We start from the raw sequence: 14,057 nt of genomic DNA, 5'->3' as shown, positions 1-14,057 counted from the left end.
CTCTCTCTTTCTCTCTCTCCTTTCACTCTCACTCTATCTGAAGATAAATAGAAAAATATCCTCAGATGAAGATTAAAGAAAAAAAAAGAAACTTCAGTAGTTACTTGATTTAAAAGACTATAGGTTCCCCAATTATATTTTAAAAGTTATTGGTTCTATATTATATTCTAAACTGGGGTTTGGGTGATGTAATTATATTTTTGTGCAAAGTAAGTAAAAGACCTAAAGGCCTAAGAGAATCTATCAGAAACAGAAGTCTAGAAAGATGAGATCAACATAAATTTAGGTAATTCACTAGATACAGATCAGGGCCATTAGAAACTATGGGGAAAGAAATAACAATAAAAGAGATAAAAGATACAGTACAAGTTGGTTCCACTATAATGCACGTTTCTATAATGTGAATTAGCTCCTCTGTGACTGGTAAATAAAAGAATGCTGTAGCCTTTAATGCAGTAGTTGAATTATTCATGCATGATTCCCCGTGGCTGGATACAAAGAACCTTAACATAAATGTACACAAGCTATGGAGAAATACAGCACTTGTCAAGAGGGCCCCTTCACCCCACATTCTTTCTCTTGGTTCAGTGTGCCCATATACTCTGTCGTGAGAACACTTTCAGGGTGTTTTGATCCTCACCTGAGGACGTTTTTGCATTTATCTTCAGATAGAGTCGGAGGGAGAGAGGGAGGAAGAGAGAGAGAGAAACATCGACATGAGAGAGACACATCGACTGGTTGCCACCCACACGACCCCAACTGGGGCCAGGGACGAACCGCAACCAAGGTACATGCCCCAGTGGAAACCAAACCCCGGACTCTCTGGTCCACGGGCTGACATTCTAACCACTGAGCCATACCAGCCAGGGCTCTTTTTTTTTTTTTGGTGGCAATTTTTCTTTGATAGTAAGGATGTTCTTATAGAGCTCTTGCAGTCCATGCAAAGGGTCATTCTATATAACTCATTGCTAAAACTTACTGCTAAGGGATAAGTGGAAGGTGATGAAGGAGAAAAATCCCAACAGTTAACCCCATGAGAGCTTTCCACTTCCCACTTATCTTCTCTTTTAAGTGTGATTAAGAAACATCTGCATTGTATAGAAAATAACCATACAATGCAGAATGCAACAGGATTGCACTTTTTAACTTAAGACTCTATATGGAACCAGTTTCTTTATAAAAGAAGGATGGCAAAAGAGCAAAATCTAGTGAAAAAGAAAACACAGGACAATGAGCTGGAGCTACCTATCACTACCCTTCTCTGGCAATAATACATTTTGTGCAAAGTCGACACCTGCTTCTCAGTGCACAACTTCTAACATTATCACTCTGCCTTAATCTCCAGAACTCGGCAGCTTCAGCTTTTCCACACAACCCTTTCCATTAAGGTACCATCATTTTGTTTATTTACTGTAGCATTTCTTTCAATATCTGGATTTAATGTCTTTTTAATTTTGTGAATATTTTTATTAGGACTGTTATTTATTAATATTCTAGTTATAAAGTTGCATATTCTGAGTGACCTACCCAACATTATTTTTCCTATAAATAAGGTAATAAACACCAGAAGAAGCAGGTACAGACTTAACACAATGTATCATTCCTAGGGGTAGGTGGCCTGGGCTCACTGTCTTGTTCTACCCCATGCCCCACCCACACACTGTTATTTTTTTAATCTAGTTTTTGCTATTTTGTCATCTTTCTTTTTATAAAGAAACTGCTCAAGCCCTGCTGCGTGGCTCAGTGGCTGAGCATCAACCCATGCACCAAGAGGTCGCCAGTTCAATTCCTGGTCAGGGCATATGCGAAGGTTGTGGGTCCAATCCTGGTGGGGGGCATGCAGGAGGCGGCCAATCAATGTTCTCTCTCACTGATGTTTCTATCTCCCTCCACCTCTCCTTTCCTTTCTCTTAAAATCAATAAAGAAAAAAAAAATTTTAATAAAAAAAAGAAACTGCTCATATGGTTCCAAATAGAACCTTAAGCCCTATGAGTACAAGCTTGCTGCATTAAACTTTATAAGGATTATTTTTTATTCATTACAAGTTTTTTAAAAATCCAAAGTTTTTCAGAATACATATAGAGTTAACAGTATAATCAGAACAGAATGAAAGAATATTTACTTAAAAGCATACAAAAAGGGGAGACTAAAAGAGACAAGTTCGTTCCACCAGCATTATCTCGACTGGTTCCTTAATACCTACAAATTTGTAGGTATTGGAAAGAATAAGAAATATGTAGAATGGATTAACTTATAAGGTAGGAAAGCCTGATCCCTTTCCTGATTTAATGTGATCTGATTTAAAATGTACACAATCACTTTGAGTACACAATCACCACATCAATTTTATTATTCATTAACTTCATTATAAAAGACCTACCTCTTTAAAAAGGAGAGTCCTAAATACCTAAACAGATGATTAACCCTGATTTTTTTTCTAGCTAGTACTCTCACTATAAATTAACCAAATGAGACTCTGTTTATAAACCTATTTTCTTTGCCTCTGACTAGCAAAAGGTAATTTCCAGGAGGCTAGATCATTGAACATTGAAGATTTCAGACCTTAATGCTTATTGACAGAGGTGACTAACTCTAATGGTACAGCTATGACTTTTGCTTTTAATAATAATCACCATAACCCCTTTCAATAAGTACTTATGACTGCCCTGGCCAGTTTGGCTCAGCGGTTAAAGCATCGGCCTGTGGTCCAGAGAGACCCGGGTTCGGTTCCCGCTAAGGGCACGTACTTCGGTTGCAGTTTGTCCCCGGCCCTGGTTGGTCGTGCGGGTGGCAGCCACTCGATGTGTCCCTTCACGTCGATGTTTCTCTCTCTCTCTCCCTTCCTCTCTCTCCCTCCCACTCTATCTGTATAAAAAATGGAAAAAATATCCTCGGGTGAGGATAAAAAAAAAAGTACTTATGACTTGCTAACAGCTTTCAACATTATCTCATCAGAGTATTCCAACAATCATAAGAAAGACGTGAGAATTAAAAATAACAAATTTGTCATTGTACTAAAAATCAAAGGAAAACAAAAATAAAAACACCCATAATTCTACTAACCAGAAATAAATATAAATGACTTGGTGTACATACTTCCTTAAACTCCCCATTATGTTACTGTTTTCATAAAAATGGCATCATATAATAAATAAATTTTTTAGCTTGCTTTTTCCTCCCTTTTTGCTATGTATATTTCATGATTAAAAGCATTCCACTGTATAAGTATATCATAGATTCAATCCATTAAAGCAAGCCTATTATACAGAAAAGGTGAGTCTCAGAGAGGTGAATTCATACCACAGGGAAAGTTCTATGAACTAAAACTTTAGCCTTCTGATTGCTAATGGAATATTCTATCCACAATAGTTTCTGAAAGGACTGAAACACACCCAACACTGAAAAACACAACCATTAGACTGAAAAAAGTCTGATACATACCTAACCACATCCGAATGATGCTCATGTAGTCTTTGTTCTTGGCACACAGAAGTTTGTCATAGGAAGGGCAGCCTGCCAAAAGGATGCGATCATGGTCCTCACACATGGATATCAGGTGCTGCTCTGCACTTCGGGTGCAGCACACATGATAATGAGCCAGTTTTGTTATGGCATGTCTGATAGAATCGTCAATGGTCCCACTGACTTCCCCACCTTCAATGTGAAGGATTCGGATGTTCATCAAGGCAGCAGACGTTGCCAGTGCCAGAGCATCAAACCTGTCTCCATGAACAATCATGATATCAGGCTTCAGGCGATTAAGGACATCTGGTAGCTTCACTAGGGCCAGGCCTACTGACTCGACCATGGCTGCCTCATCTTCCCCTCTAACAATCGTGTGTAGCCTGGTGTTAATGTCAAAGTCATCTTGTTCAATCATGCGGTATGTATTTCTGAAGTAAGAGAGAAATAAAGATATGAGAGCATGTTCTTAAATACAGGGCCATAAAAACATGAGAAAAGCAATCTAGCCCGTTCAGGGTGGCTCAATGGTTGAGCACTGACCCACGCACCAAGAGGTCGTTGGTTCGATTCCTGATCAGGGCAAATGCCCTGGTTGTGGGCCTGGTCCCCAGTGAGGGGTGTGCAGGAGGTGGCCAATCAATGTTCTCTTTCATCAATATTTTTATCTCTCCCTTTCTCTCTCTAATATCAATAAAGAAAAAAAAAATTTTTTTTTTAAAGAAAAGCAATCTAAAACCAACTCTGAAGGGAGAAATATTTTATAAAATTTCCTTGTCAAATCTGGCCAGTGTGGCTCAGTGGTTGAGCACTGACCCATGCACCAGGAAGTCGCTGGTTCAATTACAGGTTAGGACACATGCCCAGATTGTGGGCCATATCCCCAGTAGGGGACTTGCAGGAGGCAGCCAATCAAGGTTCTCCCTCATCGATGTTTCTAGATCTCCCTCTCCCTCCCTCTCTCTGAAATCAATAAAGGAAAAAAAATTTCCTTGTCAAATAAATTGAAGCACAACTTACAAAAAATTAAAAGCACAGACCATAAATGCATAGATCACTTGATTAATTTTTCTACCTGCATACCCTGTAGCCACCATCCAGATTAAGACATAACCATTCAGCAACTTGAAAATCTCACTTGTGAGTACCTGGAGGAGAACTTTCTAAGGGAGAATTTTTTTTATTAGGAAAAAAGAAACCAAAATTTACAGTGGTCATGAGATATATATATATATATATAAATTTACAAATTATTTTAAATATGCTACTTAATAGGGGGGGAAATGTTACTTATAAAAGCAAAGCTCGTTTAAAAAAAATAGTAGGGAACCAGGACACCAGACATATCACAATAATACAAATTTCTGAATGATGGAAATTATCACTTGAATTTTCTTTTTATGGTACTAGTAATGTAGCATAATTCTGACTGGAGTGAAAATGTAGGTTTTATAGAATTAAATTGGCTGTGAAATGCAGTTCCAAGTCTGTTTCATGCTTCAGTAACAGCAGCAATTCTCAATGCATTCAAGTTCCCTGTCTATTACGACAAGATTCTAAAAGATATGGCTTTTTTCCTAAATGTATAATACATTTATTATTTAAAAATTGGAAAATACTGAAAATTATCATCCATAAACCTACACTCAGCAATGTCAGTGTTATCATTTTGATTTTCTTTCTAGCCTTTTTATGCATAATATTTTAACATGTTTGAGAACACATTACATAATTTTGTAACCTACTTAATTCATTTAATACTAATATTTTCTCAGATCACGAAGGAGTCTTTACATACATTATTTTACATCATATGGATGTCCTTGTAGTCATTTCACAGATCCCTTTGAATTTTCCTACACAAGCTTTGTTGTCTGTAAATAAAGACAATCTTTGTGCCTTTATGTATACATCTTGCTATACTATATTGGCTGTGACGTCTAGTACAAGTTGAAGAGAAGTCAAAATGGAAGTCCTTACCTTGTTCCCAATTTAGGAGGAAAGCACACATAGGTTTGTCACTGGTGCCCTTTATCAAATTAAAGAATTCCTATTTCAGACTTACTACAAGTTTTAATCATAATTAGTTATTTAATTTTGTCAATTTTTAAAAACATATATGGATGATTGTATGGGTTTTCCCCTTTATTCTATTAAGATGTGAATTATACTAATTGATTTTCAGATGTTAAATTAACCTTGAATTCCTGAGATAACCCCACTTGGTCATGAGGTAGTATCACTTTGTCCATTTCATCTAAATTGTCAACTTTCTTAACCTAATAGTCCCTTTATTATTTTAATGACCATATATATTTTTTTAATCCTTACCCAAGGACATTTCTTTTTGCATTTATCTTCAGATAGAGCAGGAGGGAGAGAGGGAGGAAGAGAGAGAGAGAGAAACATCATCATGAGAGAGATACATCAAGTGGTTGCCACCCACATGACCCCAACTGGGGCCAGGGACAAACTGCAACTGAAGTACATGCCCTTAGTGGGAATCGAACCCGGGACTCTCTGATCCATGGGCCGACACTCTAACCGCTGAGCCAAACTGGCCAGGGCTCCTACCTCTTTGTTGAAGTTCTCACTTAGTTCATCTGGCCTTCCCCTAAGTTTACTGACATGCTTATAACCAGTGTTTTGAACTCTACATCTGATAGATTGCTTGTCTGCATTTTGTTTAGTTCTTCTTCTGGAGTTTTGTTCTTTCATTTAGGACATGCTTCTTTGTCTCCTCAGTTTGGCTGCCTCTGTGTGTTTGTTTCTAAATATTAGGTAGAGCTGCCACATCTCCCAGTCTTGGTAGAGTGGCCTTATGTAGTAGATGTCCTTTAGGGCCCAGTGGCCCAGCCTCTCTGGTTACCTGAGCTGGGTGCTCCAGGTATGTCCTTCTCCATGGGCTCTGTGCACCTTTCTGTTATAGTTGAGCCTTTGATTGCTGTTGGCATGTCAATGGGAGGAATTTACCCCCAAGCTGATCAGCTTTGAGATCCACCATGGAGGATCTACTGTGCGGTGGCCAACCCCATAGAGCAGGATTTGCTTCAAGGGTGCTCAGGTGACAGCTGAATCCACCCCTTGAGTATGTCACTCATGGAGGCAGTTGGGTGGTGTTTTGGTGTGGTCTGAAGCTGTCCACCATGTAGCTGGTTTTGGGGCCTATCAGGAGGTACAGGTCAAGGTCATTCATTGCCTGTGCACTACCAGGGGCCACCCTGCATGAGCTGCAAAGGGATCTACATGTAGATGGCTGCTACTAGTGCAGCGCTTTGAGGTGCTGAGAGAGGCCAGTCTTTGAACCAAGGCTAGCTGTCACTAGTGCTGGGCATGGGGCCACTTAGGAAGAGGTACAAGGCATGCCAAGGCCAGATGCTGCTTGTTTGAGAGATTTCAGCCTGAGCCAGGCCATTTGTATGGAAAAGAAACTGGAAGTGGCTTGGGTGGGCCCACAAGTTGGGTGGGCAAGTGCTCAGAGAATCACCAAGGCAGGACAAACTGTGTGAGTCAGGTTAATGGAGACTCAGATATGGTACCTGTGGGAAGAGGGCCCTGAAAAGCAACAATGGCCCTCTGCCAGCACTTCTGTCTGGTAGAAATCTGTCCTTCTGGCCTTGCCCTGAAACTAGACAATTCAGTTCCTCTTCATATGTCCCTGGTACCTTTCTAGCTGCTGCCCCAACCCTGGAGCTCAGAGTGAGTGAGTGAGTCCAAGTAAATCTGTGGGGATCTTTAAGAGAAATGCCTGGACTCCAGAAGCCCTCTGTCTCACTCAGCCACAGTCCCCACTGGTTTTCACTGCCAGAAGTTATGGGGACTTCTCTTCCTGGCACTGGAACCCTGGGTTGGAGGACTTGTGTCGGGTTGGGACTCCTCACTCCTCAGGGGTACTTCCCCAGCAAAAAAAAAGATATCCCTCCTGATTTTTAACTGCCACTTGTGGGTGTGGGACAGGCCCATTCCTCATCTCCACCCCTCCTACCAGTCTGGATGTGGCTTCTCCTTTATATTCTTAGTTACAGGACTCCTGTCCAGGTAGATTTCAGGGCGTTCTGAATAATGGTTGTCCTGTAGTTTAGTTGTCATTCTGATGTGGTTGTGGGAGAATACGAGTACCACATTTACTTACTCTGCCATCTTCACTGCTGTTCTGTCCATTTTTTTTCCCCTTCACATTATTTTTGAGGAAACACCATTGATCTGGGTATGTCAACCTCAGCACTACTGACATTGCGGACCAGATAGATCATTGTTGGGGGATCTGATCTATGCCTTGGAGGATGTTTAGAAACATCCACAGCTTCTTAAAAAAATTATTGAGTAAATGAACAAATGAATTTCTGTGTAGTCTGTTACTCATCTGATTTCCTTTCCTTTTGCCCAATTCTTTTTTTCTTTTTTTAAAGGGAGGAAGAGAAAGAAACATCGATGTAAGAGAGACACATCGAGTGGTTGCCACCCACATGATCCCAACCGGGCCGGGGACAAACCACAACTGAGGTATGTGCCCTTAGTGGGAACCAAACCCAGGACTCTCCTATCCGCGGGCCAACGCTCTAACTGCTGAGCCAAACCAGCCAGGGCTGCTCAATTCTTAAAAGTAGAAAGGTAGCTTATTTTTTCTGTTTGTTTAATCTCTTCTTAAAGTAGATAATATATTAATGTGGATTAAAACTCAAGATACAGCTCTGGCCAGGTTTGCTCAGCGGTTAGAGCATTGACCCACGGACCAGAGAGTCATGGATTCAATTCTGGCCAAGGGCATGTACCTCAGTTGCAGTTTGTCCCCAGCCCTGGTCAGGGTCATGTGGGTGGCAACCAGTCAATGTCTCTCTCTCACATTGATGTTTCTCTCTCTCTCTTCCTCCCTCCCTCCCTCCCACTCTATCTGAAGATACATGCAAAAATGTCCTCGGGTGAGGATAAAAAAAAAAAAAAGAAACCTACCACAATTTCTTTGAGGGCCTCTCTCCTATTAGTCTTCTGTCAAACCTTTCTCATAGAAGTAAAAGAACCCATTTAGACTTTCATTTCAGGATCTAGCTAACATTTCTCTTCTATTTCATCCTATCTTTGTCCTGTGCGTGTAAGAAAACCCATAAGTTTTCTTAGGCAGAATTCATTTCACATTTTTAAAAGCTACAATATTTTGAGCTGATCATAAATTTCTTCTTTCCTCCACTCTAAGTTCTTAGAGCAAATTGCGAACTTGGTTTTTGGAGGAAGGTTTTTATTTATTTGTGTTTGCTGTTATTATATTGTTTTTAAAGAATCATTTGAAAAAAAACAATTCCACTTTAACACAAACTTTTCATATTTAATATTGTATTTTTTACCATCTTTGGAGATTGCATTAACATTTTCATGCCACAAGGGTGCACTAAATGCAATTTTACTAAATATAACATAATGAATGTTCATCTTCGGTTTATATATTCTGCTCCCTCAAAGATCTCCCAACTTACATTTTTCATATTTTGACTCTGATCAGTAACAAACCTAATGTCATCAAAATAAATATCAGTGGTAATACTAATATAACATTTTACTTTGCCTGGTAAATCGATTAGAGTTTTAATTTTATTTATTTATTTATTTTATCCTCACCCGAGGACATTTTTCCATTTTTTGTTCAGGTAGAGTGGGAGAGAGAGAGAGGAACAGAGAGAGAGAGAGAGAGAAACATCGATGTGAAAGGAACACATCGAGTGGCTGCCACCTGCACAACCAACCAGGGCCGGGGACAAACTGCAACCGAGGTACGCGCCCTTAGCGGGAACCGAACCCGGGTCTCTCAGGACCGCAGGCCGACGCTCTAACCGCTGAGCCAAACCGGCCAGGGCCGATTAGATTTTTAAAATCTTGTTCCATATCTACTATTTTATTTGCTGTTGATCTGTATACCAGTTTTAATATAGAATTACCATTAGAACTCACAAAACAGATTACAGAGAATCACACTGTTATATCACACAATATATAAGTGCTATTTCTCCTGAATGTAATAGCAAATAATAGTATTAACAGCTATCATTTATCAAGCATCTATTAAACAGTATTATTGAAGTGAGTTCTCTATATCACTATCTCCATTCTTCACAATATCTACAACACAGGTTTTCACTCCATTTTATAATTGAGGAATCTGAGGCTCAGAGATGCTAAGCAACTTCGCCACATAAAAACTAAGTGGGAGCCCTGGCCGGTTTGGCTCAGTGGTTAGAGCGTCCACCTGCGGTCCGGAGAGACCCGGGTTCGATTCCCGCTAAGGGCATGTACCTCGGTTGCAGTTTGTCCCCGGCCCCGGTTGGTCGTGCGGGTGGCGGCCACTCGATGTGTCCCTTTCACATCGATGTTTCTCTCTCTCTCTCTTCTCTCTCCCTCCCACTCTGTCTGTACAAAAAATGGAAAAATGTCCTCGGGTGAGGATAAAAAAAAAAAAACTAAGTGGGAGAGCCCTGGCTGGTTTGGCTCAGCGGTTAGAGCGTCGGCCCGAGGACCAGAGAGACCCGGGTTCAGTTCCAGCTAAGGGCACATACCTCAGCTGCAGTTTGTCCCTGGCCCCGGCTGGGGTCATGTGGGTGGCAGCCAGTCGATGTGTCTCTCTCACATCGATGTTTCTCTCTCTGTCTTCCTCCCCTCTCTCTCTCCCACTCTATCTGAATATGAATGCAAAAGTGTCCTCAGGTGAGGATAAAAAACAAACAAACAAAAACTAAGTGGCAGAACTGGGATTTGAAGCTAGGTCCACATAGTTCCTAGAACCAAACTCTCTCCAGTACCCCATGTTGCAGTGAAGAATATCATAAGAAAATGCTTTCATCTTACCCATAGTCATCTATCAGGTGAGAGCCAAGTACCACCACATCAAGGTCAAAGAACTCAGGTTCCGTTTTAATGCCAAACATGATTGGTGCGAGTTTAGAATAATCAGCTCGGTTGCAAGTAGCAACACAAACCCGAAGCTTCCGGTTATTCCCATTCTTCTCCATGACTTGTTTTTTTCTTTTAGAAAGGTCCTTAAAATAGAGTTCCTGAAGTTGCAAAAATAGAAATAATTTATGATCAGAATGATAGGTCCTAGATATAAACAGAATTTTATGATTTTAAGTCCTTATCCACCACAATTCTGTGTGACACAGCCACTGGTAGATTCAGAGTTACGAATTCCAGCTGACTAATTATATAACTCCACCCCTTTTTCTCACTGTTAAGAAAATATACAGGGAAACACTTAGCTGGAGTGGCTCAGTTGGTTGAGTGTCATCTCGTGCATGAAAAGGCTTGTCAGTTCAATTCCCAGTCAGGGCACATACCTGGGTTGTGGGCTCAACCCCCAGTAGGGGGCGTGCAGGAGGCAGCCGATAGATGTTTCTCTTTCACATCAATGTTTCTCTCTCTCCCTTCCTTTCTCTAAAAAATCAATAAAAACATATTTAAAAAAAAAGTGACATAAATCAAATCTCATTTAAAAGGTGAGTAAATATCAGCTCTTTATTAGTTAAAAATTACTTGCCATACCTCCCAATTGATCCCAGAATACCAGACTATTGCAAAACTTTGAGAATTACTAATCTAGTTCAACTCTCTCATTAACAAAAAGTAAAACACAGGTCTTGAGAGGGGAAGTTACTTCCCCAAGATTCAGGATCATATCTTGTAAGGCAGCGGTTCTCAACCTGTGGGTCGTGACCCATTTGGGGGGGTCAAACGACCCTTTCATAGGGGTCACCTAAGACATAACAGTAGCAAAATTACAGTTATGAAGTAGCAACAAAAATAATTTTATGGTTGGAGGTCACCACAACATGAGGAACTGTATTCAAGGGCCGTGACATTAGGAAGGTTGAGAACCATCGTTGTAAGGGATGATATCTATTCACTCTCACACCTACATACAAAGCACTATGATTAGTGCTGAGGAAGAGAAAGATGAGTAATATAAAGATCCAAAAACAAGAAAAATACACAACCCTACCTTTAAGCACTCACTAGCACCTATTCCGGTGATTACAAACTTGACAACTCCAAATGCCTACCAGAATTGCCTGCCCCACAGGCACCTTAAAGTCCTTATCCCAAGCAGAACTCATTTCCTTTTCTTTTTTTTTTTTTTTTTTTTATCCTCACCCGAGGACATTTTTTTTTTTTAATTTTATATTTTGTTCAGATAGAGTGGGAGGGAGAGAGAGAGAGAGAAACATCGATGTGAAAGGGACACATCGAGTGGTTGCCACCCACACAACCTAACCAGGGCCGGGGACAAACTGCAACCGAGGTACATGCCCTAAGCGGGAACCGAACCCTAGTCTCTCGGGACCGCAGGCCGATGCTCTAACCGCTGAGCCAAACCGGCCAGGGCTCATTTCCTTTTCTAAACCAGTTTCTCCCTTATTCTCTGTTTTGAACTTCTATTCATCCAAATGCCCTGACATCCCTGTCTCCTCTGTTCCTCACCATGTACCTCCTAAAGCCCTGTCAATTCCATCTCCTGAATATCTTTCAAATCTATCTCCTCTCCATTCCCACCAGGACACCCCCTAGTCCAATCCTCATTTTAGGTCTGAACTATGAACAGCTATCACAGTGGTTTGCCTGTCCCTAGCCTTGCCTTGCCTCCCACAAACTTTCCGTTTGCAAAGTTCATAAATCTGATCATCATGCTAAACAGGATAGATCACCTATGGATAAAGCCCAAATTACTGATCTGGACCTAGCCCATCTTTCCATCCATTTCTCCCCTAACTACAATTACCCTTACTCTGTGCTAAAGCCATACTGAAGTGCCTGAAATTCAACCAGTAGGACTCCATACCTGTGCTTTTCTAGAGGCAAGCACCTCTACCTAAAACTTCCTTTCCCTCTTGACTGGACTCTTCCTCATACCTCAAAATTCAGCCTAAGTGCCCCGTCCTCCAGAAAGCTGTCACATGAACTTCATTCCTCACCTCACCTCTCTTAGTTGCTGCCTGCCTCTGAGCACTATGGCCCAACCATACAGATATATACTACTGCTCAATTCCTCTGCTTTCCTGTCCCCTCACCGTTCTATACCCTCATTCAAAAAGTAAAAACCAGGGACAAGGGATAAGAGGCATGTTTTATGGAGCATTTTAAATTTCTTCCTGTACCGCAGGCCGACGCTCCAACCACTGAGCCAAACCGGCCAGGGCTAGATTTTTTTTTTTTAATCCTCACCCGAGGACATTTTTCCATTTTTTTGTACAGATAGAGTGGGAGGGAGAGAGAGGGAGAGATAGAGAGAGAGAAACATCGATGTGAAAGGGACACATCGAGTGGCTGCCACCCACACGACCAACCAGGGCCGGGGACAAACTGCAACTGAAGTACGTGCCCCTAGCGGGAACTGAACCCAGGTCTCTCCGGACCGTAGGCTGACGCTCTAACCGCTGAGCCAAACCGGCCAGGGCTAAATTTCTTTATATCACCCTGGCTGGTTTGACTCAGAGGTTAGTGTCGGCCCACGGACTGGGAAGTCCGAGGTTCGATTCCCGCTAAGGGCACGGTTGCGGTTCGTCCCTGGCCCCGGCTGGGGTTGTGCGGGTGGCAACCAATCGATGTGTCTCTCTCACATCAATGTTTCTCTCTCTCTCTTCCTCTCTATCTGAAGATAAATGCAAAAATATCCTCGAGTGAGGATAAAAAAAAAGAATAAACTTCTTTATATCAACATAAAATTTCACTTCATGGACTGATCTCAATTTTTATCTTTCAGGAAGTGTATCACTGTTTAGAATTTGCACTCAGGAATCCAGAAAAGCTTGAGTAAGGATGCCAATAAAAAGGGAGCTGCCCTTTAGATCAGGGTAAACTCTGGAATTCAGTGGAAATCCTATCAGTAGCTCTCTGTCATTGGTATCTCACCTCTCTTAAGCTAGAACTTCCGTGATCACACAAACTGCACATCACTGAGCCCATTCTGAATTTACAATCTCAGTAAAAGCTAATTCCACCCAATGGAAAGCATTTGTAAGATAATGAAATGAGCATTCTGTCAAGAGTTGTACAGTAAGTCCTCAATGTTGTTGATAGGTTCTGTAACTAAGCAAAACAAACCCAATTTTACCATAGGCCAGTGATTTTCAACATTTTTCATCTATGGCACACATAAACTAATTACTAAAATTCTGTGGCACACCAAAAAAACATAGTTTTTGCCAATCTGACATAAAAATAGGTATAATTTTTACTCATTCAGGTATTGCAAGTTTTAAAAATTCTTGCAACACACCAGTTGAAAATCATTGGCCTATGGCAGGCATCTCATCCAAACAATGCTGCCGTATCATATGATCTAAGTACTACCTCATAATTAAAGAGACAAAAATATTTTTTCTTTTTTTCTTTTTTTCTTTTTTTTTTTTTTTTATCCTCACCCGAGGACATTTTTCCACTTTTTGTTCAGGTAGAGCGGGAGGGAGAGAGAGGAACAGAGAGAGAGAGAGAAACATCGATGTGAAAGGAACACATCGAGTGGCTGCCACCCACACAACCGACCAGGGCTGGGGACAAACTGCAACCAAGGTACATGCCCTTAGCGGGAACCGAACCCGGGTCTCTCAGGACCAGA

General features: G+C 41.1%; 1 protein-coding gene across 3 annotated transcripts in view; it reads right to left on the bottom strand.

Moving 5' to 3' along the window:
• The window catches only part of GNE (glucosamine (UDP-N-acetyl)-2-epimerase/N-acetylmannosamine kinase), a 50,995-nt gene that overhangs the window by 21,068 nt on the left and 15,870 nt on the right, over window positions 1–14,057 (bottom strand). For all 3 annotated transcript variants that reach the window (XM_036261328.1, XM_036261330.1, XM_036261329.1), the window contains exons 2-3: window positions 10,295–10,500; window positions 3,443–3,894 (exon numbers count right to left, since the gene is read on the bottom strand). In XM_036261328.1, coding sequence (XP_036117221.1) covers window positions 3,443–3,894; window positions 10,295–10,500 — 658 coding nt within the window. The remainder of the gene's footprint in view (window positions 1–3,442; window positions 3,895–10,294; window positions 10,501–14,057) is intronic.

This window comes from Molossus molossus, unplaced genomic scaffold (assembly GCF_014108415.1).
Source record: "Molossus molossus isolate mMolMol1 unplaced genomic scaffold, mMolMol1.p scaffold_m16_p_14, whole genome shotgun sequence".
Taxonomy (NCBI): Eukaryota; Metazoa; Chordata; class Mammalia; order Chiroptera; family Molossidae; genus Molossus; species Molossus molossus.
The sequence above is the reverse complement of the archived record's forward strand: the minus strand, read 5'-3'. Positions and strand labels throughout refer to the sequence as shown.